The sequence below is a fragment of the Perca flavescens genome, chromosome 15, assembly GCF_004354835.1.
Source record: "Perca flavescens isolate YP-PL-M2 chromosome 15, PFLA_1.0, whole genome shotgun sequence".
Classification (NCBI taxonomy): Eukaryota; Metazoa; Chordata; class Actinopteri; order Perciformes; family Percidae; genus Perca; species Perca flavescens.
The window spans coordinates 20,175,498-20,201,180 of NC_041345.1; the positions used below are offsets into that span (position 1 = coordinate 20,175,498).

General features: G+C 39.8%; 2 protein-coding genes across 7 annotated transcripts; one reads left to right on the top strand and one right to left on the bottom strand.

The window, feature by feature from the left end:
• Positions 1 to 9: 9 nt before the first annotated feature.
• Positions 10 to 15,054, bottom strand: strada (STE20 related adaptor alpha). Of its 4 annotated transcripts, none has more exons than XM_028598926.1 (13): positions 14,771 to 15,054; positions 11,766 to 11,823; positions 11,232 to 11,289; positions 8,369 to 8,397; positions 5,819 to 5,921; positions 5,273 to 5,394; positions 4,915 to 5,023; positions 4,668 to 4,791; positions 2,479 to 2,650; positions 2,105 to 2,209; positions 1,622 to 1,875; positions 1,477 to 1,519; positions 10 to 1,022 (listed from the first exon to the last, which is right to left on the bottom strand). In XM_028598926.1, exons 2-13 carry the CDS (start codon positions 11,775 to 11,777, stop codon positions 867 to 869), a joined length of 1,287 nt encoding a protein of 428 aa, XP_028454727.1. In that variant the 5' UTR covers positions 11,778 to 11,823; positions 14,771 to 15,054; the 3' UTR covers positions 10 to 866. The 4 variants fall into 4 exon arrangements, with proteins under 4 accessions (XP_028454727.1, XP_028454726.1, XP_028454728.1 ...); XM_028598925.1 differs by lacking the exon at positions 14,771 to 15,054 and adding an exon at positions 13,740 to 14,086; XM_028598927.1 differs by lacking the exons at positions 8,369 to 8,397; positions 11,232 to 11,289; positions 14,771 to 15,054 and adding an exon at positions 13,740 to 14,084.
• On the top strand, positions 13,787 to 23,782 carry ddx42 (DEAD (Asp-Glu-Ala-Asp) box helicase 42). 3 transcript variants are annotated; one of them, XM_028598923.1, is made up of 18 exons: positions 13,787 to 13,968; positions 15,609 to 15,822; positions 15,949 to 16,099; positions 16,206 to 16,267; positions 16,687 to 16,723; positions 17,073 to 17,225; positions 17,324 to 17,428; positions 17,641 to 17,760; positions 18,709 to 18,885; positions 19,006 to 19,134; positions 19,245 to 19,344; positions 19,427 to 19,474; positions 19,576 to 19,673; positions 20,656 to 20,932; positions 21,122 to 21,348; positions 21,434 to 21,544; positions 22,020 to 22,127; positions 22,534 to 23,782. In XM_028598923.1, exons 2-18 carry the CDS (start codon positions 15,611 to 15,613, stop codon positions 23,176 to 23,178), a joined length of 2,760 nt encoding a protein of 919 aa, XP_028454724.1. In that variant the 5' UTR covers positions 13,787 to 13,968; positions 15,609 to 15,610; the 3' UTR covers positions 23,179 to 23,782. The 3 variants fall into 3 exon arrangements, with proteins under 3 accessions (XP_028454724.1, XP_028454723.1, XP_028454725.1); XM_028598922.1 differs by having other exon boundaries at positions 13,789 to 13,968; positions 15,604 to 15,822; XM_028598924.1 differs by lacking the exons at positions 13,787 to 13,968; positions 15,609 to 15,822; positions 15,949 to 16,099; positions 16,687 to 16,723.
• Positions 23,783 to 25,683: the final 1,901 nt, after the last annotated feature.

Below are 25,683 nucleotides of genomic sequence, written 5' to 3' on the forward strand. Positions count from 1 at the left end.
GTTAAAACATCGAAGTGAACAATGTTTATTGTTAAAAGTCAAGTTTGACATTTGCAACAATTTTCTTTGCCCTCACTTTCAAATGCACATGCAGACAAAACAAGCACCAATGTAACGTTCACTTGTGACATAAGTAACACACCCAGAGTAAGTTCAAGGAAATACACACTTCTATGCTCTGAAGGATAAACAAAACTGATGTTATGCTTAACCTCTGTGTGACAAAAGCGATGTGTAAAGCATGAGATGTAGTTTACACTGTAACACAAGCAGAGAGAGGTAAGAAATGTGTATACGTGCTGTTCATTTAGTTGACCCTTGGGACAAAGTCGAAACCTTCCATCTGGTGTAGAGAGGGGCTGAGTGAGCTGTGAGGACCGGTGTGCACCCTTATGGTGGTCTCACTGAGCAGATGGGCCACATCAAGTGGCCATGTTCAAACAAGAGGTGGAGTGTCCCCTCTGAATATTTAGTACTAACTTAAACATTTGAGGCTCCATAGATTGTCCTCTGAAACCTCAGCAACAGCATGAGGAAAAGAAGAATCCTGTTGGGTTTTGGCTCCAGATGGAGGTGTAAGTACATTCTGTGTGTGTGTGTGTGTGTGTGTGTGTGTGTGAGAGAGAGAGAGAGAGAGAGGTCAGTGCATTGCTGATGGCAAGAGTCTGTTTACATGTAGAGAACAAAAGTTTGTGAGGAATTAAAACCCGACAAGATGGCTACTGGCTTTTAAGAACAGCAACTCCTTTTAGTTTGAGATTTAAATTATTTACAAGGGGACCATTACAAAAACAAATCTCGTCCAGTATGCTCAGAAAGCGTTTCATCAGAATACCACGAGCGACTCCCCACCTAGTCCTCCACTGTCAGAAGTCCCAGTCGTCCACCTCCAGGTGGCTGAGACCTGACTCCAGACTGGCCAGTCCGGAGGGAGAGTCCTGCAGCTGGGAGATCTCCAAGCTGGTGATTGCCGACACAGGCCGCAACAGCTCAGGCAGCGCCTCCGAAGGCCGGCGTTTGATCTGAGAGGGGGAAGAAATAACATTTGGAGGACAATCTTTAAATATTACTTTTTTTTAATGTCACCATAGAGTAAATGTACAATAAAAAAAAACATCTCTCTCTGTACTATAACACCACTAAGTCCTGTTTCAACCAGAAGTGTAGTAAGTTACAAGAAAAGACATCCAAAGGAAATCGTATTGGTTTTTAGCTGCTGAGCTAAAAATATAAGTTTGTTGTACCAGAGCTAGTCTAGCTCACCGGATGTACATTGCTGACATCCGGCACATGTCCCTCTCCTTCTGCTATCTATTTTGCAAGGGCACTGTCGCTGCATCTCAGGCTTAGCGACCCCCAAGACGGTTGTGATTGGTTTAAAGAAATACAAACATCCCAGAATAGATAATCGGTGTAGCCAGACCAGATTTGTTTTCATGAGTGATAATGTCAAGATTAACCTGGTATTTTACACACCTGTTTGAAGAAGGGATGACCTATGAGAGTGGTGGCAGATGGTCTGAAAAGGAAAACAAAGGGAAAAGAGTTAGTGCCTTGAGCCGTTAATATTCTACAACATGTCCTGTACTATATTTAAGCATGTAGGAAGAGATAGGCCAACCTCTTTTCTGGCTCTCGCTGTAGACACAGCTCGACAAAGGCGTGGAAGTGCGGGGAGAACGTCCGGTTGTAGGGGTGTCCCCCTGACGAGGAGGAGGGCTCTCCGTTGGAGTGGCGACCACCTCCAGCTCCTGGACACTCGCAGATCCCGGAGTCAGCCCCAGAGCGAGACGGTTTCATTGACAGCTCCTCTGGTGGGATAGTGGTAGTGTCCAGTAAACACGGCACCGTTCCATTTAGCTTCTCCAGCAGCATCTGTGGAAGTGAAGTGGATATGGAGGAGTTGGTTAACCTACCCTTTGATTTCAGGAAAACAACATACAGACCTTTACCTTTCAATTTTAAAGATATAGCCCTTTCATACTCGTAAATATTTTTAATACTGAAAAAAATGTATTTCACCAGTTTGTCCCTAAATTTCTGGCTACAAACAGATATTGTGATGCAGAAGAACAGGTAGGGAGTTGCTAGGTCTTTTTCTCACCTGTGTAGCTGGCATGTCTTTGAAGGGCACATGTCCATTGGCCAGTTCACAGGCTGTGATGCCGAGGCTGTAGATGTCTGACCGAGAGTCGTAGCCCTGCAGGTTCTGAGAAAACATTCACATTCAAAATTTAATTTACTATTTCGCTATTTCATTTTACTTTTTCTGCTAAATGCATCATAGATAACTTTTGTTAATAATAATAATAATAATAATTATACCGTTCATTGATCCCCAGTGGGGAAATTACAATTTAATGTTACTCTTGAACTTTGGCTGTAGAACAGCATTTCCAAAACTTGTGGACCAGAGGCAAAGACGGTATTATCACAGTATTATAAAATGCTTGATTGTGAAGGAATGAAGTGCTGTACCTGCTGCAGCACCTCAGGGCTGAGCCAGGGGAGCACCTTAACACTATACTGGGGAAAGTCATGGACAACTCTGGCCCTCTGGCCATGACGGATCAGACTGAAGATGCTCCGTAGACCTGACATGCAGACCTGTCCGTCAGCTGAGATCAACACATGGCTGGCCTTCACACTCCTACACATAACCAAAGACAGTTTAAAACACTGAATGTCATGTAGACTGGCATGTTGGTTTATCAGTACTGTAAATATAATAAAACACAATGCACAGGTCCAGAAACCAGCACAAGAAAACAACAGATGCTGACTAATCTCCAACTATGACATCATATCTCCCCAACTGGTTAGTCATGCCAATAACAAGTAATGCTACAATGTGCAGCTTTTTTATTTAGATTCCTGATAACTGTTTGAATAGGTTTGTTGCTTTTATTGTTTTAGGTCAAAGTTGATCTTATGCAACAGCTTCATAGTGTCAATCTATAAAACCTGCAACAAGACCTCCTCCACCCTCCCCTAAACCTACAAAAATCATTAGTTTGGCTTTCAGTGGTGTGTTTTAGTGTCCTATGATGTCATACAGTACAGGCCAAAAGTTTGGACACACCTTCTCATTCAATGAGTTTCCTTTTTATTTTCATGACTATTTACATTGTAGATTCTCACTGAAGGCATCAAAACTATGAATGAACACATATGGAATTATGTACTTAACAAAAAAGTGTGAAATAACTGAAAACATGTTAGGGCTGGGCGATATATCGATATTATATCAATATCGTGAGATGAGACTATATATCGTCTTAGATTTTGGATATCGTAATATCGTGATATGAGATAAGTGTTGTCTTTTCCTGGTTTTAAAGGCTGCATTACAGTAAAGTGATGTCATTTTCTGAACTTATCAGACTGTTCTAGCTGTTCTATTATTTGCCTTTACCCACTTAGTCATTATATCCACATTACTGATGATTATTTAGCAAAAATCTAAGTATTTTGTTAAAGCACCAACTGTCAACCTTAGAATATCGCCGCAATATCGATATCAAGGTATTTTGTCAAGAATATCGTGATGTCTGATTTTCTCCATATCGCCCAGCCCTACCAACGACATATATACAATATTTGCTGATGTCTTAAAGTCAACGTAGGGCTGGGCGATATATCCATATAAAAAATATATTGATATATTTTTAAATGAGATATGGAATTAGACCAATGTCGCATATATCAATATAGTTCAAATTTGATCCTTGCTCCAAGCAAGCTGCTGACTCCTTTTGGATTGGCCTCTTTTATTTTATAGGCTTTTTACTAAAAGATATTTTTTTATTTAAATGTGCACCTTATGGAGCTTTGATTTAAAAAAAAAAATGATACTCCTGTTGTTATACAATATTTATGTTTAAATTATATTGTTATTTGAACAGTTGAGCATTTAATCATGAATAAGGTGAAGAAACCTGTTTAATATTTATTCATTTGATTTTGCAACTGTTCACTGAAATAGCCGGTTTCTATGAAACTACTTGTGACATGTCATATTTGGCTTTGGCTTTGACTGAACTGCTCTCACTTTGCGGAAATAAATATCGGGATATATATCGTTTATCGATATTCAGCCAAAATATATCGGGATATGACTTTTGGTCCATATCGCCCAGCCCTAAAACATGTCTTATATTTTAGATTCTTCAAAGTAGCCACCCTTTGCTTTTTTATTAATAAGGGAACAAATTCCACTAATTAACCCTGACAAAGCACACCTGTGAAGTGAAAACCATTTCAGGTGACTACCTCATGAAGCTCATTGAGAGAACACCAAGGGTTTGCAGAGTTATCAAAAAAAGCAAAGGTGGCTACTTTGAAGAATCTAAAATATAAGACGTGTTTTCAGTTATTTCACACTCTTTTGTTAAGTACATAATTCCACGTGTTCATTCATAGTTTTGATGCCTTCAGTGAGAATCTACAATGTAAATAGTCATGAAAATAAAGAAACACATTGAATGAGAAGGTGTGTCCAAACTTTTGGCCTGTACTGTACATACTGTGTTACACAATTCCAGGATAAACATTTAATATTTCTTGAACAGTTTCCAAACATTTTTGTTTAATTTTGATTTGGTGTAAAATTATACGTGATAGAAAAGACATAAAAACCCCAAACCCAATGTGGAAGTGTATCTTACCGGTGCACATATCCCATGTGGTGGATGTATTCAAGAGCTTTGAGCATGCCCAGTAAAATGTATGCAATTGTCAGCTCAGTCATTCCATCAGCAAAATGTGTGCAGATCAGATCTCTGGCTGACCCTGAAAGCACCATCAAACACAGATAACCATGAGTTGAAAGATGTCCTCTATTAGTGCAGGCTATTGTGAAATGTGTTTATTATGAATAATAAAATACAGTGACAGTTTAAGTGTATTTCTTACCATAAGCCATGAAGGGGGTGATGACCCACAGCTCATTCTCAGCTATGAAGACGCTCTTGTAGGGTAGAATACTGGAGTGGTGAAACAACTTTGATACATGTAGTTCGCCCTAGGAGGCAGAGAAAAGGAAACTGCATCTTATTATGTCAAGACGACGACTGTGCAGATGACTGTGAATCTAATTAGGCATAAGAGGGTGAGCAGTAAAGACAAGAAAAGTTAATGAGAACACCGACAGAGTATTCCCAATGCAGCAGTGAGATGAAAGAAGGGGGATTTATTTATAACAGGAGAGAGACAAAGACTATGGGAGGAGTTGAGTCATGGCAGGTTGATGGGATCGAGTGCTGATGCAGACCTGCAGGTAGGTAACCATGTCATTAGTGCACGGCTCCAAGTCAATCCGTCGGATGGCTACGTGCTCCCCGGTGGGTTTGTATCGAGCCAGGTTCACTGTCATCAAGTCGTCCAAGCCCCGGCCTAAAACACAGACTTCATTTAATAAACTATTCATCTAATTGTTACACAAGTATGCTACAGTCGTCGGGGGTCGAGTATTTATGTTGTAATGATGTTATCAACAACAACAAATGCATATCTTGGAAATAGTGCTGTTTAGCTACTGTTCAAAAACGATATTGTCAAAGTGAAAGAATAACATTTTTACCATTTAGATACCAATCACAAAAAAAAACCCAAGATGTTTTGAAGTTTTATTTTTTAATATAATGACGCAGTGAATTCATTTTATAAAATCAGTATGTCACAAGAGGCTGTACTTTAGCTAATACTACTATATTACTACTTCTAATACCTTTCTGCTAACAGAAAAACAGAATGAAACGTATGTGTCTTAAAATCAATACGCGCAGCCCAGTCCGGCTGTGTCTTAGCCTTTACATACCGATAACGGTGAGGAGCTCGTAGGAGCTGCTGTCAGGGAGGAAGCTACCCATGGTGTCCCGATGTGGGAGGGGGGTCAGACTCTCCTGGCTGTCCTCATGGGCCTGAAGGTAGAAGGAAGGAAACAAGAGTGACTGAAGATGGGCTGTGACACATGACTTCACTAACTACAGTGCAGGACTGTGTTAAAGAACTTGTGAGCGACTACTGGAGGGTTGGCCATACACTACCGTTCAAACATTTATAATCTCCTGCCACAGAAGCTTGATTGTGTACAGTCCGATGTCTAGGAGGACTACTCTATACTTTTGAATAGTATTTGATGCGTTTAGGTTGTAGAAAGTCCTCTTTACAAATATGTATGAAGGGTTAGTTTTGTACATGGAGAACAAAATGCTGTTCAATGATTCAACCAGACTGACAACTGACCGGGCAGAAAGAGACAAAGATCCCTCTGAGAAACAGTTGAATAAGAATAGAATAAATCAGCAGTCCTTGGTAAAAGAAACTGGAAGCTTAGCATCAAAATGTGTGCAGATTTAAGTAAACAGGTTCCTGTTTAGGTGGCAGGCGCACAGTAATGCAGACCAAGCTGGAATTAACAGGGAATGTGTTGCTTTAGTAAAACTGTTCTTCAGACTTCACAATAGAAATAGGTTAGTCTAGGGTTAGTACTATTGGAACAGGATCAAGGAAAATCATCTGAACATACTATGGACTAACAAATCCCTGTTTAAACCTCTTTAATCTAACCACCGACTATACTGCAGAGGGCTCAAAGAAAAACACACTAACTCAATATTAAGAGTCAAATTGCACCGTTGTCGTTCAATAATGACCGAGGGTCACTTATGCTTTTCTGGACTGAAAAACAAATCCAAAATCAAAGTTCCAACAGTATTCGCCCCAGACATGTAACACTGTTGGGACATTGACTAAATGGAAGTTTTAATCATCTAATTATTCTTCTTTTTGGACCAAAACTATTTCAAATGTAAATAATACATTTTCTGTCTTAATTATACTGTTTGTTTTTATCTCTGTTAAAATATTATTTAAGGAAAGAAAACAGCTCATTCCAAACTTTTGAACGGTAGTGTAAGAAGGTAGTGTGAGAACTGTTAAAAGATCACTAGAAGACAGGCGTGGAGGTGTGTCATCAAGGTGCGTTAGCGTGACCCCTGACACTAGCCAAAGAAAAAAAAAAATGGAATTGGAAAACATTGGTAACACATACTGGCACTCAAACCATCTTCGGAAAAAATATTTAGTGAATACAAGTGTCTACTGTCGGTCTAGTAATTAAAAAATATTCCAATACCATAGATGCCCTCAATATAAAACTGTGTTGTTTTTATGGCGAATGACAGAAATGATAATAGCAGATGAAATACTGCTTATAATAATAATAATAATAATAATAATAATAATAATAATAATAATAACAACAACAACAACAATACTATAAACAGAACAGCAAATAAAGAATCCCACAGTGTGGTCTACACATATGTAGCCTAAGCTGCCCTGTGTTAGTTGCATCACAAACACAATGTAGAGAAAACTTAATATTCTTGGCAGTGAGGACTCCTGATTTCCATCATTTGAATGTCAAAAAATGATGGAAATGGACAGATTGCAGTAGCAAGCTGTGAAGGCAAATTAAGGCAAGCTGAATGAATATTTGGATTGTTTCCATGGTGACCAGAATGAAGACACACATTCAAAATCAGAATAGTGCACTTCCTCGAGCATAATATAGTATCCTACGGACCGGAAGTGGCTTCAAGATCAAGATCAGACACAGAACTCTGAAAATACAGATAAAACCAAGAGTTGCTCCAGTTCTCTGGATGTGAAGCCAAACGATGCCTTTTGCCATACTTATACTACTATAACTTTACAGAGTTTACATTAAAACTGGCATGACGGCAAAGCCAAACATTCTGCAGTAGCCATCAGGTAAGGGAACATCTGTAAATGGTGATCTAATCACATAGGTTGCTGTACAAACTGCCATCTTGATCAGATTCAGAAGGGGTTGCCATGCATTGCTAAAGCTGAACACATGGAACTCCATCCATCTAGAGCCTGCAGGGACACACAGTGTCTGACATCAAATTGTGACACAAGAAGTTCGCCATCAACTCAACAGACCGTCAACACAGATAGCAGTGTCAAAACGCAAAACACTCAACACAAAATTAGACTGTTAGTGAGGTGACACCAAAATCCAAAACAGTGCAGTTACCTGGAGTGCAGCATTTTAACAGCACACAAAGGACTCAGACAGGACTTTTTACATTAGACTTCATTATTCTCTTTCTATTCCACTAGTGAGTGAGGTGACCTTCTGAGCTATGAGCATGTACAGCGTGTGTCATGAACTAGACACCCATGCATACATACATGTGCAAAGCCTCAAGGGGGGGGGGGGGGCAGGGGTTGTGGATTCCTCTACATCTAAATCTGTGTGCGCACATACACATGCATGCACGCCCATACACAAAGGGCAGATGGGGGATGATGATGACAGGAGTACCACACTTACTTTCCTGTGAGAGAGTCCCTGAGCTTGCTCTGGGGTAGAAAAACCACATCAATGACATAAAGACATGTACAAACACAAAGAAGGAGAAGGAGCCGGGTTTAGAACAGCTCTTGAACTGGGAAGTGCAGCATCTGGCAGTGGGAGTTTGCCACATGCTGCAGAATTTGATGTCTGAACCAGCAGCTTTGTCTTAGGTGACCAGCCACAAAGTGACGCATCATTATCAAGTCAGATGGTTTTCATGGTAACTTGTGGGATTATGATTAAACTGCAACTGCAAAAATTCTCACCCCAGTAAACTGCTTACATCGGCATAACAGACTTAATCAAATCGTTTATTACCAAAGCAAATGAAAAAAAGAAAGAAAAACAATCCAGCTAAACCCTGCAGGTTCTTCCCAAATATTATGCAGCAATGACAATACAGCACAGCCATATGAGAAATGATACACTTCAAAAAGCATGCAACAATGAGTAATGATCTGCCAGCAAGAAAATAAGGCAAAGAATTAAAGCACCCCAGAACCTTTCCATAATACACAAAAGCTTTAATAATGTGCCACAAATTATACTAATTATTAATGAGGAGAAACATTACACTTAAACAGATAATCAAACCACTGATAAACAGCCACAAATGTGATGTCTAAGCTTCAGGTTGATTGGAAAAGGTTTCATATCGTATTTGCCCAAACTAGTTCCTAGACACTTAACCTCCAATCCCTCCAGAGAAGCACTTCTGGAGCCAAGCCAAAGGTGAAAAACTAATTAAAGAAGTAAGTATCCCAGTCTGAATAGTTGTGGCAGTCACAGGTTCAGGTAGACTGGGTAAACCCAGCCCGATCTGCCGGGCCCTGCAGCTCAGGCTGGAAACCTGTACGTTTATCTATCCTGCTTCCGTTACAATTTTGCGGGGACCAATCACAAACTGGCTTATCCACCTGGCGCGCTATTGGCAGGTTTAACACGATGACGATAGAGAAGCGACCAAGCAGCTTCTTGTTTACATTCAACATGGCGGCCAACGAAGCACAGCAACCCGATGATGCCGCTGTCGCTGCTACGTCACCCGGATCGTTGGTCCGATTGGTTGAAGGACTATCCAATTTCGTACAGAGTCATTGGAACTATGCCCGTTGATCACGCCTCTTGTGCAGTAGAAAATACAGAGCAGACTCCCCAGACTAATGTTCAATCTTAAAAGATTGAGCTTGGGGTGCCCAGATAGCTCAGTTGGTAGAGCAGGCGCCCATATATAGAGGTTTACTCCTCAATGCAGCAGGCCCAGGTTCGACTCTGACCTGCGGCCTTTTGCTGCATGTCATTCCCCCTCTGTCTCCTCTTTCATATCTTCATCTGTCCTGTCAAAAATAAAGGCCGAAAATGCCTAAAAAATAATCTTAAAAAGCTTGAGCTGGATCTGGTGATAGCCAGACTAGGGTTCAGGTACAATGTCAACCATTTTGTTTGTTTTTCTCCAACTGTGTGTCTAAGGATCCACCCCACAATGAAACATTTGACAAAATGTGTCAGCAGGAAGATCTATGGCCTGCTCATCATTGGAGTGTCTTTGGGAGGGTTTCATACAGAGTGTAGATTTTGTCGCCGTCAGGCAGAAACCTTGACTCTCCATATTTTGTCATAAATCAATGCTATCAGTCACCTTTTACGTTGGTCTGTGGGTTTTACAAATATTTAAACAGTGACGAAGCGATTTCATCTGAGGTAAATAGCTCCACACAAGTTTTTTCAAATTAGCCTTTTTTTTCATTCTCCACAAAGCAACCGTTTTAGACATACAAGGTTTTTGCCTGACAGGGACAATGTGTAGATTTGTTGCGAGTGGTCTAGAGCCCTGGTACACAACATAGTACCACACATTAAAAGGGCAAAACTAAGCCCCAACACATTTATTAACCATTGTCGATATTACATATACTCACTCATCTTTTCTACTGTGATAAAAATATTACGCACACACTGTCGGAGCAAAAATGAAACGCTACCGGTCGTGACATGAGTATGTGAGAGTCATCGCCTCCAACAACCCGCTTGTCTGATACTCTGGTTAAAACAAAGGTGTCCTGCTGCTGCTGTACAGAGTTCAGCATATCAAACTCTTTTAGGCCGGTTATTGTGCATCATGCAGCAGCTGATAACACTATAGATGTTTATTGTACCACCAATTACATGTAACTGTTGATTCAGATTCTTCTCCCCCTGGACTGCTATTATTCTGCCCTTCATTATACCATGTAGGAGATACACCAGCCCACGCAAAAACATGTATATCTTATTCGTAATTACCACTGATGTATACGTTTTCCCAGTTATCAGCTCATATTTATAGTAATTTCATTATAGCACCACACTGAGTTCTATACTTTGTTGTATCTTTATCTGAAGAGCAAAGAGTTCTGACTAAATTCAAACGTTATTTCTCAATAAAGCAAATGTGGTTAAAGACATGAGTTACCACAAGAGGTAACTTCAGAATGATTTAGGTATAATGGCAAATTAAAAATATTTGAAAGCCAAAAACAAGTAGGCAGCCTTTTTACACGTGAGATAAACACATTCACAAGAAGCATTAAATAAAATGGCCATTTTCTCATAAATTATTGCAGCAAACAGCAACAATAAGGCAGTAACACTTAAGACAGGTAACAAATGAGTGATTTACTGGATGGAAAGCTTTCAAAATAATGAATTAAGTAATTCTAGGAGGACATCTGAGAAGCAGAGCAAAGCTTCAACTAGAGCAGAATGTTGTTTTCTGTTTGTGCTCATGAAGGGCCTAGTGTGTAAGCAGTGGTTTGGGAATGTTGAAACATTTTGTTTCTCAGTATGCATTGGACCTCACCTCCAAATAACTCCAAATCCCGCAGGCTCTCCACACTCAGTTTCTCAGTTACCCAACGCTGACAGACACAAAGGGTTAATACCAGACAAGGAGAGAAGAGAGAAAATGCAAGCAAGAATAAAGAAATGTTCCACAGAAACATAAACATATTTAAAGATGATTCATGTTGACTTCCAAATTTGCAGCTGTAAAAGTTTTCTGTCTCTTATATTAAAGAGAATATCACAGAAAGCTCAATTAAATAAAAAATAAAAATAAAAAAGCCTAGCAATACTTTCGTCTGAAGAGAAGATAACTGTACGTTATTGTCTCTTCATGATAACAATAGTGTCTGGCTGTTTGCAATGAAAGCTGTCATACGATGACATGGTAATTATATTGTAAATGTCAGATTTCCCTTATAGGGATTAGGCTTCAATGAAAATATTGATTAAAAACATACAAGTAGTGTAGATTTAAATCCTAGATCTAGGATTAAATTGAATCCCTAAATTGGCCTATGTCTAAAATAGGAGGTACTTGGCAAACACTTACAAGAAAAGACATGGATCCTCTTGAGTGTGTTACACGTGAAAACACGTCCAGGGAATACCTGTGAAGACAAGTAAAAAAAACTGTGAAGTAGAAGATGTCTTCATTTGGTCTACTCCTGCTGGGGACAAAAGTCACTTGTGGTTGGTCTATCATATTAATTATTTTATTTTATCTGATTTGATTTCACTTTAATATCAGAATCTTTAATAAATGCATCCCAAGGCATACACTGTTTCACATACTTAACAAAACACAACATTAAACCAAACAACAAAACAAATGCTACAAACATACAGGTACAGTATATTCCATCAGACATTATGATAAGTAGCTGCAATGTAATCAATGTAATCATTCACAATCACATTCAATGCCTACTCGATACAGATACATTGAGGCCTACTCCGGACCTAAATTCTGATACAAGAGTAACAAAAGAGTTCCGCAGTCTGTTTAGTCGAGCCTGTGGTACTGTAAATCTTCTGTTTAATGGCAAAAGCTGATATTCTTTAAATAAAATATGACAGGGTTATGAAGTAGGCTAATATTACCAGCCAGAGACAGGGGTCTTTTATTATACACAGTTTGAAAACTTGACTTAATTGTTTGATGCACAGATACATAGCAGTTTAGCCAGTTTAGCTTTGAGCTGAACAGAGACAACTGAACCATGCACTGATTACATACTGCATAACATTCCTTATTATAGACAGGAAAAACAATAACAGAATCAGTGTCTTTGCTCCAAATGACCAGTCTCCAAAGAAAATAAAAACGTTGTTGGACCTTACTACATATATAATCTATATTTGCACTCCAAGATAAAGCAGCATCGATGCCTGAATATTAAAACTTGTTTAATTTGTGTGTTATGGACAGTAGCTGGTAGAGCATTAGAATTCACAGGGAGACCAACAATTATTTGTACAATAGTGGTAAATACTAGGATCATCTTCAGTGCATAACAAAGACAACAGTGTAGTGTAATCTGAAAACCTAAAAAAAATATATATAATAATATATGTTTTACAAGCATCTGTATAAATGTATGAAGGATACCTGGGGTGCTCCTGATTCAGTAACAATGGAAGTTGGAATATATCTGATAAACTTTCAGGGCGCCATCCTATGGGACAGACCCCCCACTCTTACATCTCTCCATACATTAATGCATGTGTATAGGTCCTGTTTGTGCATGTGTGTATTCTCTGTGTGTGTGTGTGTGTGTGTGTATATATATATATATATATATATATATATATATAAAAAAAAACAGAGTGAAAAATGTAGTTCCCCTTCAAGGTATTAATAAAGTATACCTCCCTCCCTTCTTTAACTATATGTACTCTATTTATAAGAAATAAATGGTAACACTGAAATCAGGTGAGATTTAACCTTTAGTTGAATCCTCTTTGTCGATGAGAGTGATTATCATTACTACACTTTAGAATTATATCATAGAATAAATATATCCTGACAAACAGCACACATCTGTAGAACATAAATATTTTAAAATGTAAGTGATACTTAGTGAAATTACTTAAGCAAACATGTTAACTTGTCATGCCTAATGCATGTTATGCATATACGTTATTAGAGTGATTATTAAACCTTATATAGTAAAACAAAATCCACCAGCCAGATGATCTCTCAGTAGTTAGTGGTGGCTTTGAGTGATTATATCGTTATGCTTATGTGGGGCTGAAACCAATCAACATTCACGCTTGAAAAATAGTGGTTAAAATGCAAACACAGAGATGCTGACTTCCAACGATAGCAAGCGAAGTAATCTGAACAGACCAAGCAAAAACAAATCACTAATATCGAAATCGTCACAAGTAGAGCTCAGTTCTTGTAAATGGCTTGCTAATAAAATGCGCAGGGCTAGCAATAGTAGATTTGCGTTAGCTAAAGAGCTATCTTGACTTATTTTAGCAACAAGAAGTGCATTATTTTATTGACTTAATAACTTACCTATATAAAGTTTAGAACAGCAATGCCTGGCTGGAGTGCAATTGTATTTTATGATAACTTATTCAGCTAGCCATCCTCTCCAGCGAGATGTTTTTGGCAGTTCTCCACTACGCTTTGGTTGATCGTCGTCGTCGCACTCCAACAACCACAGGCACGTTGCGCGCACAGATGACGTAAGCACCGCTTGATCTACTGAAAACACTGGAGCGTTTACTGGCATCAGAAAAAGGTAAATAAGCCCTGTTAGCCACTGTTACAAAATAATTGATACATTCAGTCAACGAATAATGTTGTCGTATATCGGTTGTCAAATGCAGCCCAACTACACTAAATTCACGGTGTTGACCCTAGCCTCGCACACCCGTACTATATGGCACACCCCCATCACATCACGGCCTAGCTCATTTTGCGGCCTTGAGCTAATGCTAACGTTATGTGTAGATCATCGTGGCTAATGTTGTCGTGTTATCAAGTTACTCTAAATCTAATTAATCGCCCTTAGCCAGCAAGTAAATCATAATGTTGTATTGCTTTGTACCGCCGTGTTAAGCTAATGGCTAATTAGCTTTATGTTAACGCGGTTACGTCAGTTTCTAAGCCTGATAACGTTGTCTCCTGCTGCAAAGTACAATTTAAATTATGCCTGATTAATGTAATGTATTATTGCTTTTTGGGAAACATGCGTTTATCCATGGACGTGAGTGGAAATGTCTTCTCACATCTCGCTACGTAGCTAGATATGACTTGTAGCTATGCACACACTGTGTTGTTAAGCTAATGCTGCGCTAACGTTGCTGCGTTGGGGGTAACAAAACGTATTCAAAGGGTTTTTCTGTGAGGTTGCTAGTTAAGTCGTTTTTTTTTTGTTAGTTGCAATTCAAATCAACTAGCAAAGTGAATGACAGTCAGGGCTAATCATTTACTACTTGGCCTTTTGGCTAATAATGATAAACAAATGTGAAAACTGAAGTAATTTGAGGTGATACAGAAAACCATAGGCAACATTAAGGATTCATGTGTCACCTACCCACCATATACTCAAGTCTGCTGTTGCTCCGTCGATAGCGTGCACAACATGAAAACTTAGGAGAGGTTAGGAAAGTGTATATCCTATAACCTATTAAGAAGTTGCAGTGTACACGTTTTTTGCTAATTAAAACGTAAGGTAAATGTCCTTCAGGCAGTGTAGGGCACCGTCTATTGTGTGTTCAGTTGGAAAAAAACACTGCAGGGCCTTGCAGTCCTGTTCGGTGCTGTTTCCGTACCAGGCATTGATGTTCCCCTGAGATGAAACCGTCTCTGCCTTGCCTTCCTCACCACTGAGTCATTGTTGTATGCAGTGCCCAGGTCAGACTCTCTGGTACTTGAAGCTGTCCACCCTCTCCACCAAGGACCTGTTGCTATTAAGGAGGGTGAAGTTCCTTCCCTGCTTCTTCCCAAAGTCCATTATCATCTCTTTAGTCTTGCTGACATTCAGGAGTAGGTTGTTGTCCTGACACCAGCAGGTCAGGCTCTCTACTTCTTTCAGGTAGGCCTGATCATTGTTGTCTGTGATCAGGACCACCACAACTGTGTTGTCGGCAAACTTGATGATGGTGTTGGAGTCAAAAGTGGCTACACAGTCATGTGTGTACAGGGAGTACAGCAGTGGACTCAAAACACATCCCTGGGGGGCTCCGGACTGTTGACTAAATGGCAAGCTGACAAGAGTTTTCCATGATTCAGACAAGTGCTAAGTCATGTTTAATTGGTAATACCTTCAATAAAGAACCAGGCCAAGAACAAATGAATGCAATGAGATTTGGTGTAATAACAGAGGTATCTTAAAGGCTTGTGTCCCCCCCCACCCCCTATGTTTTCACAGCACAGCCATGAACTGGAACAAAGGTGGTCCGGGTGTGAAGCGAGGGTTTGGGTTTGGAGGTTTTTCCCTTGCAGGGCGAAAAGAAGAACCCAGCCTTCCTCAGAAATCTCACACAACATTTGGAGGACCTCCAGGATCAAGTGGATATGGGAGGGGCCAGCAGCTCCCATCGTTCTACAAAATAGGGACAAAAAGAGCTAATTTTGATGAGGAAAATGCGTGAGTGTTGCATCTTTCACATACATATACACTTCTACATATGTTCAGTTCAACCCCATATCAGTATATAAAGTGATTTGTTGTGTTAAATATTTAGAAAACTGCATCTTTGTCATTTTCAACAAGGTATTTTGAAGATGATGAGGAGGAATCCAGCAGCAATGTGGATCTGCCGTACATCCCAGCTGAGAACTCACCCACACGGCAGCAGATGCAGTCTGGTGGTGGGTCAGACAGTGAAGATGACCCACTGGATGCCTTCATGGCAGAGGTTGAGGTGAGAAGAGAATTACAGTTCGGCAGATAAGAGGCAAACTAGAATATGCTTCCAAATGCTTAATCTGCAGTTTGCTCTAAAAATCTTGTTTTCTTTTCTCCTCCAGGACCAAGCAGCTAAAGACATGAGGAAACTGGAGGAAAAGGAAAAGGAGAAAAAGTCAGCCAAGTAAGATTCAAATGTGCTCAGATGTTTTCATTTGTTTGATTTTTAGTCACTTCTGAGGTCCTTATGTATGTGCTTAAATTTAAATTTGACCATAAGGGGAAAGAAAAGGATTGCCCACATGAATTATTATTTTGTGAGCGAAATTATAAGCCCACTAATTTGAGATGATGATAATAATGTTAATTTGTATACTCCTGTACTATTCACTGTCTTAACTACCAGTAGCAATGTGGCAAATGCAGACATATCTTAAGTTTATTCTATTTCTGGCACAAAGCATGGCACATCCAGCAATTTTTTTGCTGGCTTAATAGATATCATCAGGTAAGCACGGACCTTAGTCATAATGGGATGTGGGCTGTCTTGGGTGTATGAACGAGCCGCAGGGAAGTTTTTTTTTTCTCCGCTTGTCATTTCAGGGGTATTCGTGATGACATTGAAGAAGAAGATGAACAAGTGAGTGAGCCCTCCAAAGTTCTTCATCCACTACATCGTTGATCAGAGGTCTTCAGACCAAACATTCTCTAAATCTACCTTCTCTAATGTTATAAAGCCCCCCTGCTTTCCCATCTATTTGAACATGCAGGTTGCATTTAGGATTATTGTGATGGAGTTGGTTTTCTTGTGTAGAATATTATTGTTGTTTAGAAATTGTTTAAAAGCATGTTTATGTAAGGAAATGTCATATGATGATATCAGATTGTGAATAGTAAAGCTGTCCTTCTGTTGAGCTGAATGTCTCCTGTCAGTTACTGGTGCCTGGACGCTGGCTCAATTTTACCTTGAAATGCTGTGCTCTCTGCAGGAAGCCTACTTTCGCTACATGGCAGAGAATCCCACAGCCGGGCTGACCCTGGAGGAAGAGGATGAAAACATTGACTATGACAGTGATGGTAACCCAATCGCCTCTACTACCAAGAAAATAATCTTGCCGCTTCCTCCCATTGACCACTCCGAGGTACAGTTGACACTACTGATTGAGCACAGACAGTTTTAGTTGTCTCAATAATGGATCACCATTTTATGTCTTTAACGTGTGTCATGTTTTTCCTATAGATTGATTACCCACCCTTTGAGAAAAACTTCTACAATGAGCATGAAGAGGTCAGCAACTTGACTGGAACCCAAGTGTTAGAGTTAAGGCACAAATTGAACCTACGGGTAAGTCCAGGATTTATGCACACAAGTATATAAATGTTATATGGCTGAAATGATACACATGTCATAGTAATTATTACTTTGATTTAGTTATTTTGGTCAAACTTTTAGCAACACTTATTGCTCTTTGGAGAGCCTTTGTCATGTGTAAATTGTCATTGTAATTGTTTTGAATGTCTTTAAATTTGTTCTTATTTTTTTTTTGTCTCTTTCAGGTATCTGGTGCTGCCCCTCCAAAACCTTGCACTAGCTTTGCCCACTTCAACTTTGATGAGCAACTAATGCACCAAATCCGCAAGTCTGAGTACACTCAGCCCACACCGATTCAGTGCCAGGTAATGCTGCACGTTTATCTTGAAGGGATACTTAGCCAATATTCAACCAACTTTGTACCATAATAATATTGATAGTATGTGTAAATGAACTATGTTAAACTTGCCTCCATTTTACCAGTGCCCAGATCTCCATACTCACAGGCCAGCAGAAAAATGCCAAATGACGCTGCTGCTCAAACTACAGAATGTACTTCTGCATGCAGATACAAAGATTATAGAATCAGATTGAGAGAGACAACTACCCTTCTCTCTCGTTCTCAAACTCAGACCAAACTCTAAAAGTAGACAGTGCTGATCAAATATAAACCCAAAATTATGTCACTGTATTGAATATTTCTTGCCTAAAATGTTTTCAGAAACCTATTTCAGTGCATTGTTTAGCGCAAATATGAGAGTTTGGGAACAGAAAGTGGGCTCCTTACTGTTTCCTGTATTGCGAAAACAGAGGCAAAAACCCCAGATGAAATGGTAAAACTAGGCAGCTCTAATCAAATATCAACCAATTATCTGTTAATGTATTGCCTATGTCTTGCCTGAAATGTTTTCAGAAACATATTTTAGCTTACCGTTTAACTGTAAGACATGGTTGCTTGTTACCAGCCCACCGCCCTATTGATTCTGTGACATCCTTGTCACCCACCAGTGGGTGCGTTGATTGGTCTGGTGCTGCGCAGTGCATTCTGGTAGTTGTATGTTTTCTACATTTTTGAGTGATAGGGAATACCACAGCCCCTTTTCTCTGATTTTTCTAGCCATGCAGCACCAATTTAAAAAAAAAAAAAAACAATTTTGCGCCATTCTACTGCATAGACCGCCCAGGTTACTGAAAAGGCCCTTTTTCTGTCGGTACAATACTTGTTTAATGTTGCAACATAGTTTAATATCAAATGTTTTTTTGATGATTTCATAATGAATCTTTGTTGTTTTTGTTCTCAATCTGGGTTTTAGGGTGTGCCCATAGCTCTGTCTGGACGTGACATGATTGGTATTGCAAAAACTGGCAGTGGCAAAACTGCAGCTTTTATCTGGCCCATGCTGGTTCACATCATGGACCAAAAGGAACTGGAGGCAGGAGAAGGGCCCATCGCCATCATTGTGTGTCCCACCAGAGAGCTTTGTCAGCAGGTGAGAAATGGGAAGGGACTGAGTCAGGCTTTGTAAACGTATAGAGGATATTTGCTGTAGTGTTAACTAAAATAAACATTGTTAAGCGAGTTGTTCCACTGATGTGTGTCACATTGCCAGATCCATGCAGAATGTAAGCGTTTTGGGAAAGCCTACTCTTTGCGTTCTGTGGCGGTTTATGGAGGAGGCAGCATGTGGGAGCAGGCCAAAGCTCTGCAGGAGGGAGCCGAGATTGTGGTGTGCACTCCGGTAAGAAAAGAGACAACCAGCTTTTGTCTTTAACCCACCTTCTAAGAAGAAAATTCACACTCCACTTCCATAACGAATGAGAGATTTACGGTTTCTGTGTGTTTTCACAGGGTCGTCTGATTGACCACGTTAAGAAGAAGGCCACGTCCCTGCAGAGAGTGTCATATCTGGTGTTTGATGAGGCAGATCGCATGTTTGATATGGGCTTTGGTGGGTTGGCATTATCAGTGCTGTATCAGAGATGTTTAAACCTGTTTTGTGCACTGCAGCTTATTTCTCTTTTCCCTTTCAGAATATCAGGTTAGATCTGTTGCTAGCCATGTCCGCCCAGACAGACAGAGTAAGTGGGTTTCCTTAAGTATTAGGTGTTTCATTGTCATAGATAGCAAGGCTTCAGAGCGTTTTTTTTTTGTATAATTCTCAATATGATTTCCTTCTCAGCCCTTCTGTTTAGCGCTACTTTCCGAAAGAAGATAGAGAGACTGGCCAGAGACATCTTGGTAGATCCTATTCGTGTGGTGCAGGGAGACATCGGAGAGGTATGCAGCATCATACATATCTGCAAACAAACTTTTTTACTAAAGATGTAGCTACACTAAGAGATAAATTATTCCTTGTTCACTGTGCCTCAAATTCCCAAAACAAAAATTCAAGGCTACAAAATGAAAACACAGTTACAATACTTAGTTATGTTTTATGCTTTTTTCATGCTGGATGACTTATTTCCAAAAAACATATGCGCACATCTCGTAAACACAAGAATTAAAGTGGTGCTTTTGCATGACTCTTTGCGGAGAAACTCAGATTTACAGATCTGTCGATTAAATCAACTAATCGATTAGTCGATACAATTGAATGAGTGTTAGTCGACTAAGAATTTCTTCAATCGAGCACATTTGCAAATGCAAATTTAACATTTGCATTTGCATGAACTGGGGTAAACACTCCATATTCATGCGCCATCTTGAAATACGTTAGCCGGTAAGGGACATACAGGACATAATGCTCCGCCTTTCGCGTTTTCGCTGTCACATGATAAACTCACAGGTGCTGCTAATGCTGCTAATGGGTATCGTCGCTTCCTGGCCCCGGCAAGTTTAAAGAAGGAAACATGGAGGACCACACTTATTCAAAATCCAAATTTCAGGAACAGGAGTGTTCTTCACCCAGAAAAAGAAAAGGATATTGAAAAGAGCAAGAGACCAGCTTTTTGAAGCGTGAAGGCTTCCGAAGCTGTAATACGTACATTGAACTGTGTGGTGCGAGAGAGTTGATTGCGATATATGATCTCAACGATAGATGGGAGAAATTCCTACAAATTGGACCTTTTAAGTGTGACTTGAAAAAGTCACTGTTTGAAAGGCAGAGATAATTTTGTCCTGGTAAAATATTGATGTAGCAAAGGTTTTATGTTTTTAGGTGTACAGTATTTCCACTTTCATTAAAATGTAATACAATTTCGATAAAGACACGCTTTAACACGCAGATCCCATGTTTTAATTACCTTACTTCTCTGACTAGGCCAATGAGGATGTCACCCAGATGGTGGAGATGCTGCCCAGCTCGACAGATAAATGGGGATGGCTGACTCGGCGGCTGGTCGAGTTCACCTCCTCCGGCTCAGTTCTTATCTTTGTTACCAAGAAGGCAAACTGTGAGGAACTGGCTACTAATCTGACCCAGGAGGGCTACAGCCTGGGCCTACTACACGGAGACATGGACCAGAGTGAGAGGAACAAGGTCATCAGCGACTTCAAGAAGCAGAATTTGCCTGTTCTGGTGGCCACTGATGTAGCTGGTGAGTACAAGAGGAGGTGGTGAGGGAAATGGGAGAAGTTTTCTACCTCCCATTTCTTTCCGTCCTTGTCTCTTTCCATTTAGAACACTTGCTCAGTGAAGTGACAGTTCAGACTATTGTATATCGAGAGCCAAGTATCAAAACTATAGTATCAACACTTTTCTGCTTCCTGTTTGCATTCCTCTGCAGCTCGTGGTCTGGACATCCCATCCATTCGCACAGTGGTGAACTACGACGTGGCACGAGACATCGACACGCACACACACAGGATTGGTCGAACTGGTCGCGCTGGTGAGAAGGGTGTCGCTTACACTCTCCTCACCAACAAAGACACCACATTTGCTGGTGACCTCGTGAGAAATCTAGAGGGAGCTAATCAAGCCGTTTCCAAAGAACTGATGGATTTAGCCATGCAGGTAAGATAAATATGTCAAAGAATAAAAAAAGCTGTAAAGTAAATTGAATATTTTCAATTCCGTTTTCTTCACATTTATTTCCCAGAATCCCTGGTTCAGGAAATCCCGATTCAAGGGTGGTAAAGGAAAAAAGATGAATATTGGTGGAGGTGGTCTTGGTTACAGAGAGAGACCAGGCCTGGGGGCTGAAAGTTCTGTGAGTAACTAATTACCACACTGTGCTTTTTTGCTGCACTAATATATGTTGTAGTCTTCAACAGTGATCACTACAGAACTATTAAAGCCTTAATTTCTTTTAATACTTTTGTGATTGCTACAGTTAGATTAATTTTGATGTATTAAAGTATTGGCCAGAAGTCTTACAATGGCCAATCTTGTCTGACTTCATGTTTGAAAATATTATTATGCATCATATTTTGTAAGCAGATCATATGTTTTGTGTGCAAAGTAGTCACTGTAACTGTTAAATAAATGTAGTGTAGAAAATTGTACAATATCTTTCTCTGAATTGCACTAATATTCATAGTAATACCTGTAAATGTTGACCCTCTGACAGCATTAAATGTTCTATGATGGTTTAGATAATTCTTTTTTTTTTCTTTTTTCCTGAGTTTCGTGGTGATATTTGGAGAAAATTAAAAGGGATGTGAGTAACTATGTTGTTTTTGCAGGAACGCAGCAGCAGCTTGTTGTCTTCCACTAGTAACTTTGAAGGTTACAGCAAACCAGCCACTGGGGCTATGGGAGATCGCATGTCTGCGATGAAACAAGCCTTCCAGGTAGAACTCTCTCCTGTCTGTCGTTCTGCCTTCAATTCATTCATTTTAACATATTACTAAAAAACGATTGTATTGTTACTTTTATTATGAGGGAGAGAGTTGTGTTGTGCCAGTCAGTCACTCCTAGCACACAGTCTTGAAATTTTCAAACGGCGTAAGCAGCAGAGTGACTTTTCAGAAGCAGAAATCTCAGCACCTGGCCAAGAAATATATAATATATAAGTCAGCATACTACTATTATCATCCTGCAAATATATTTTGGTCATTTTGTGTTGTGATGCAGGGTAATTCCTTATTTCTTTTACAGTCTATGTGCAATCCTTATTTTAAAGTTTCAAAGTAAGGATTTCTTGTTTTGCCTCCCAGGCAGCTAATCTTGTCCTCTCAATGTCTCTTTTTCTTCTAGGCTCAGTATAAAAGCCACTTTGTGGCTGCGTCCAGCGGCCCTCCAAAGCTCACCACCAAGTCTAATAGCTCGTCGTGCTGGACCAGTGCCGGCAGCCTGAGCTCTGTGCCGACTGAGTCCCCCAACAGTTCAGAAAGGTCCCAGAGCGCCGCCTTGTCCATGTCTGGCTTCACCAGCGCTGGCTCCCTGAGCTCTGTGCCCACCAGTCAAACCAGTTCACAGCCGAGCTACCCTCCGCCTGCACCTCCCCCACAGAGAGACATCCCACGAGACAGACACGGGGAGGACCGAGGGCGCCACGATAGTTACCACCGCCACAGCGACAGGAGCGATCGACACAGTGGAGAGGATCGCTATGGAGACCGGGATCGGCATGGAGACGGAGACCAGGATCGGCATGGAGACGGAGACCGGGATCGCTATGGCGACAGAGATCGTGACCGCCACGGGGACCGGGACCGCTACAGCAGCAGCAGCCGCCACAGCGATAGTCGCAACGGTGATGCGAGCAAGAGGGACAGAGATGACCGGAGGAGTGAGAGGGATGGGGGAGACAGGGGGAATGGGGAGGGCAGGGACAGAGGAGATGATAGCTTTGCTGTCCCTGAACCACCAAAGCGTAGAAAGAGCAGGTGGGACAACTGAAGAAAATAAAATAAACCCATCAATAGAATAATATGTGCAACCAACTGCTCGATGATGAGCTTGTCTGTTGTGTAGGCAGATAGCAGAGCATATCAGAGGCGGACAAAAGCACAGGACTGTAGGGGGAATTTTGTGGACTTATTTCAAATAATAGTGTACTGACGCTTCTGTCAGGTTGGTTAGGACCTCATGATTTGGTCAGCGCTCAACAGAGTGTGTCAGACAGATAAACACAAACAGCTCAGAGACGGTCACTGTACATATAGGACATGTTGGTTTTTGCTTTGTTTCCCATCACTGAGCTCCTAACATTATTTTGTGCTTGCAAACCTGAAGCTTTATTTTTGCCAAGTGTGTTTGTGTGTTTGCATTTTGTTAATCTAAAAAACTAACTTGTAACTTCACAGTCACACACGTACACGTTTAAACTATGTATAGCTCTTTTTGTGTCTTGTATTCAAGTTCTAGTGAAGTGCCTTTCTTTGGCATTTAGTCTGTCTATGCTTTTGAAATGTTTTTCAAGAAGATGCATTTGTTTGTATGAGAGGAAGTGTTCAAACATGGAAAATGTGATATTTTGATTAAAAGACTCCTTTGGCATCTACTTTTGTATCTGCTTGCTATGACAGTTAAACTATGTCACTCTTTTGTGACTGAAAACCACTGCACTGCTTGAATTGGTTATTTTGTGCTTATTTTGTCCTATAATGTTTCATTCATGGGGCAGACAGCATCAGGCATGCGATGTAAGAATGGTTCAAAATTAGCACCAGCCAAATGCTGGTAAAATATGTAAGTAGCTGGTATATTTGCTTCACTCACCAGCCCAAAAAAACAATGGTAATCTATTGAATTGCAGGTAAAATTTGAACATTCACTAGCCATTTGGCTGGTAGATGAAAAATGTTTAACCCTGGATGTGAGGCACAGTTCACTGTGAAAAAATAGATTTCATAAGACTTGTTGCATTAAAAGTATTTTGTTGGAGAGTAAGTTATAATATTGCCATAAAATACTATGTATGTATTCAGATTTTAGTGCAGATTTGGAAAGAAATGTATTTATTTTGAAAGTATTTACCGGTAGCAGTAGCATGCTATCCTATTTCTCCAAATGACACCGGAAGCTACCGCTTTAGCAAGTTAAACTGATCTTTAGATCAGAAAATTGTTAAAACAAGTTTTCATTTGTAGAGTTAATATTGCAATAATAGTGCAATAATAATATTATTATTGCACAATGATAATAAGTTGTAAATATTGACTTAAATAACGGTTATACAACAGTTAGCCACGAAAAAATTTAGCATTGCAGTTCCTCACTGTGACCACTAGGGGACAGTGAACAACCATGATTCGAAATGCACTTGAATCAACCCTTTAACTCCCCGTTGTTTTTGTCTGATGACAAAGGGAATGTTATCAACACTGATAACACTAATAATGTTGAGTTGTAGTCTTCGACAGTGATCACTACAGAACTATTAAAACCATCATTCCTGTTAATACGTTTCTGATTGCAACAGTTAGATTTATTTTTGCTGTATTAAAGTATTGGCCGGAAGTCTTACAATGGCCAATCTTGTCTGATTTGTTTGAAAATATTATTATGCATCATATTTTGTAAGCAGATCATATGTTTTGTGTGCAAAGTAGTCACTTTAGCTGTTAAATAAATGTAGTGGAGAAAATTGTACAATATTTCCCTCTGAATTGTAGTAGAGTAGCATAAAGCAGCATAACATGGAAATACTCATCCTTGTTGTTTTTGTGTGTTATTTTTCAGCCAAAATGATAATTAGGTAGATAATAGTGTTTAGACTTAGTTATGGCATAGACATGGGAAGACCAACTAGCTGTATGTTCAAAAACACAAAACAAATTCAGGAGGAATATGATCAACAATAAAAACACTAAAATCCAAACAATTATAATTTACCTGAGAGCAGTTACAAACTTAAATAAAGGTTAGCAGTGGTGGAAAGTATCTACATTTACTCAAGTACTGTACTTAAGCACAATTTTGAGGTACTTGTACTTTACTTGAGCATTTCTATTTTATGCTACTATATACTTCTACTCCACTATAATACTCCACTACAATTTAGATACAAATATGCTCAACTACATTTATTTGATAACCTAGTTAGCTAGATATGTTGTTGATGATGCAAATCAACAATGTACTCAATGCATCAATAATATAGCTAATGTACATTATAGTATTTTTGTTAGTAGTATATTTTAATGCCAATACTTTTGTACTTTTACTTAAATATAATTTTGAATGCAGGACTTTTACTTGTAATACAGTATTTCTACTCAGTAATTCTTCCACCACTGAAGCTTAGAAGGGTGGGTTAATATTTATGTAAAAGATTGAGTGCCATCCTTATTCCACCCGTAGTTTTGATTTGTCCGACAGCCCGTGAATGCATCAATAGCAGATGAGAACCAATAGCGTGCGACATCCTGCCGAAGAAGAAAAAAAACAAAAAACGTTCTG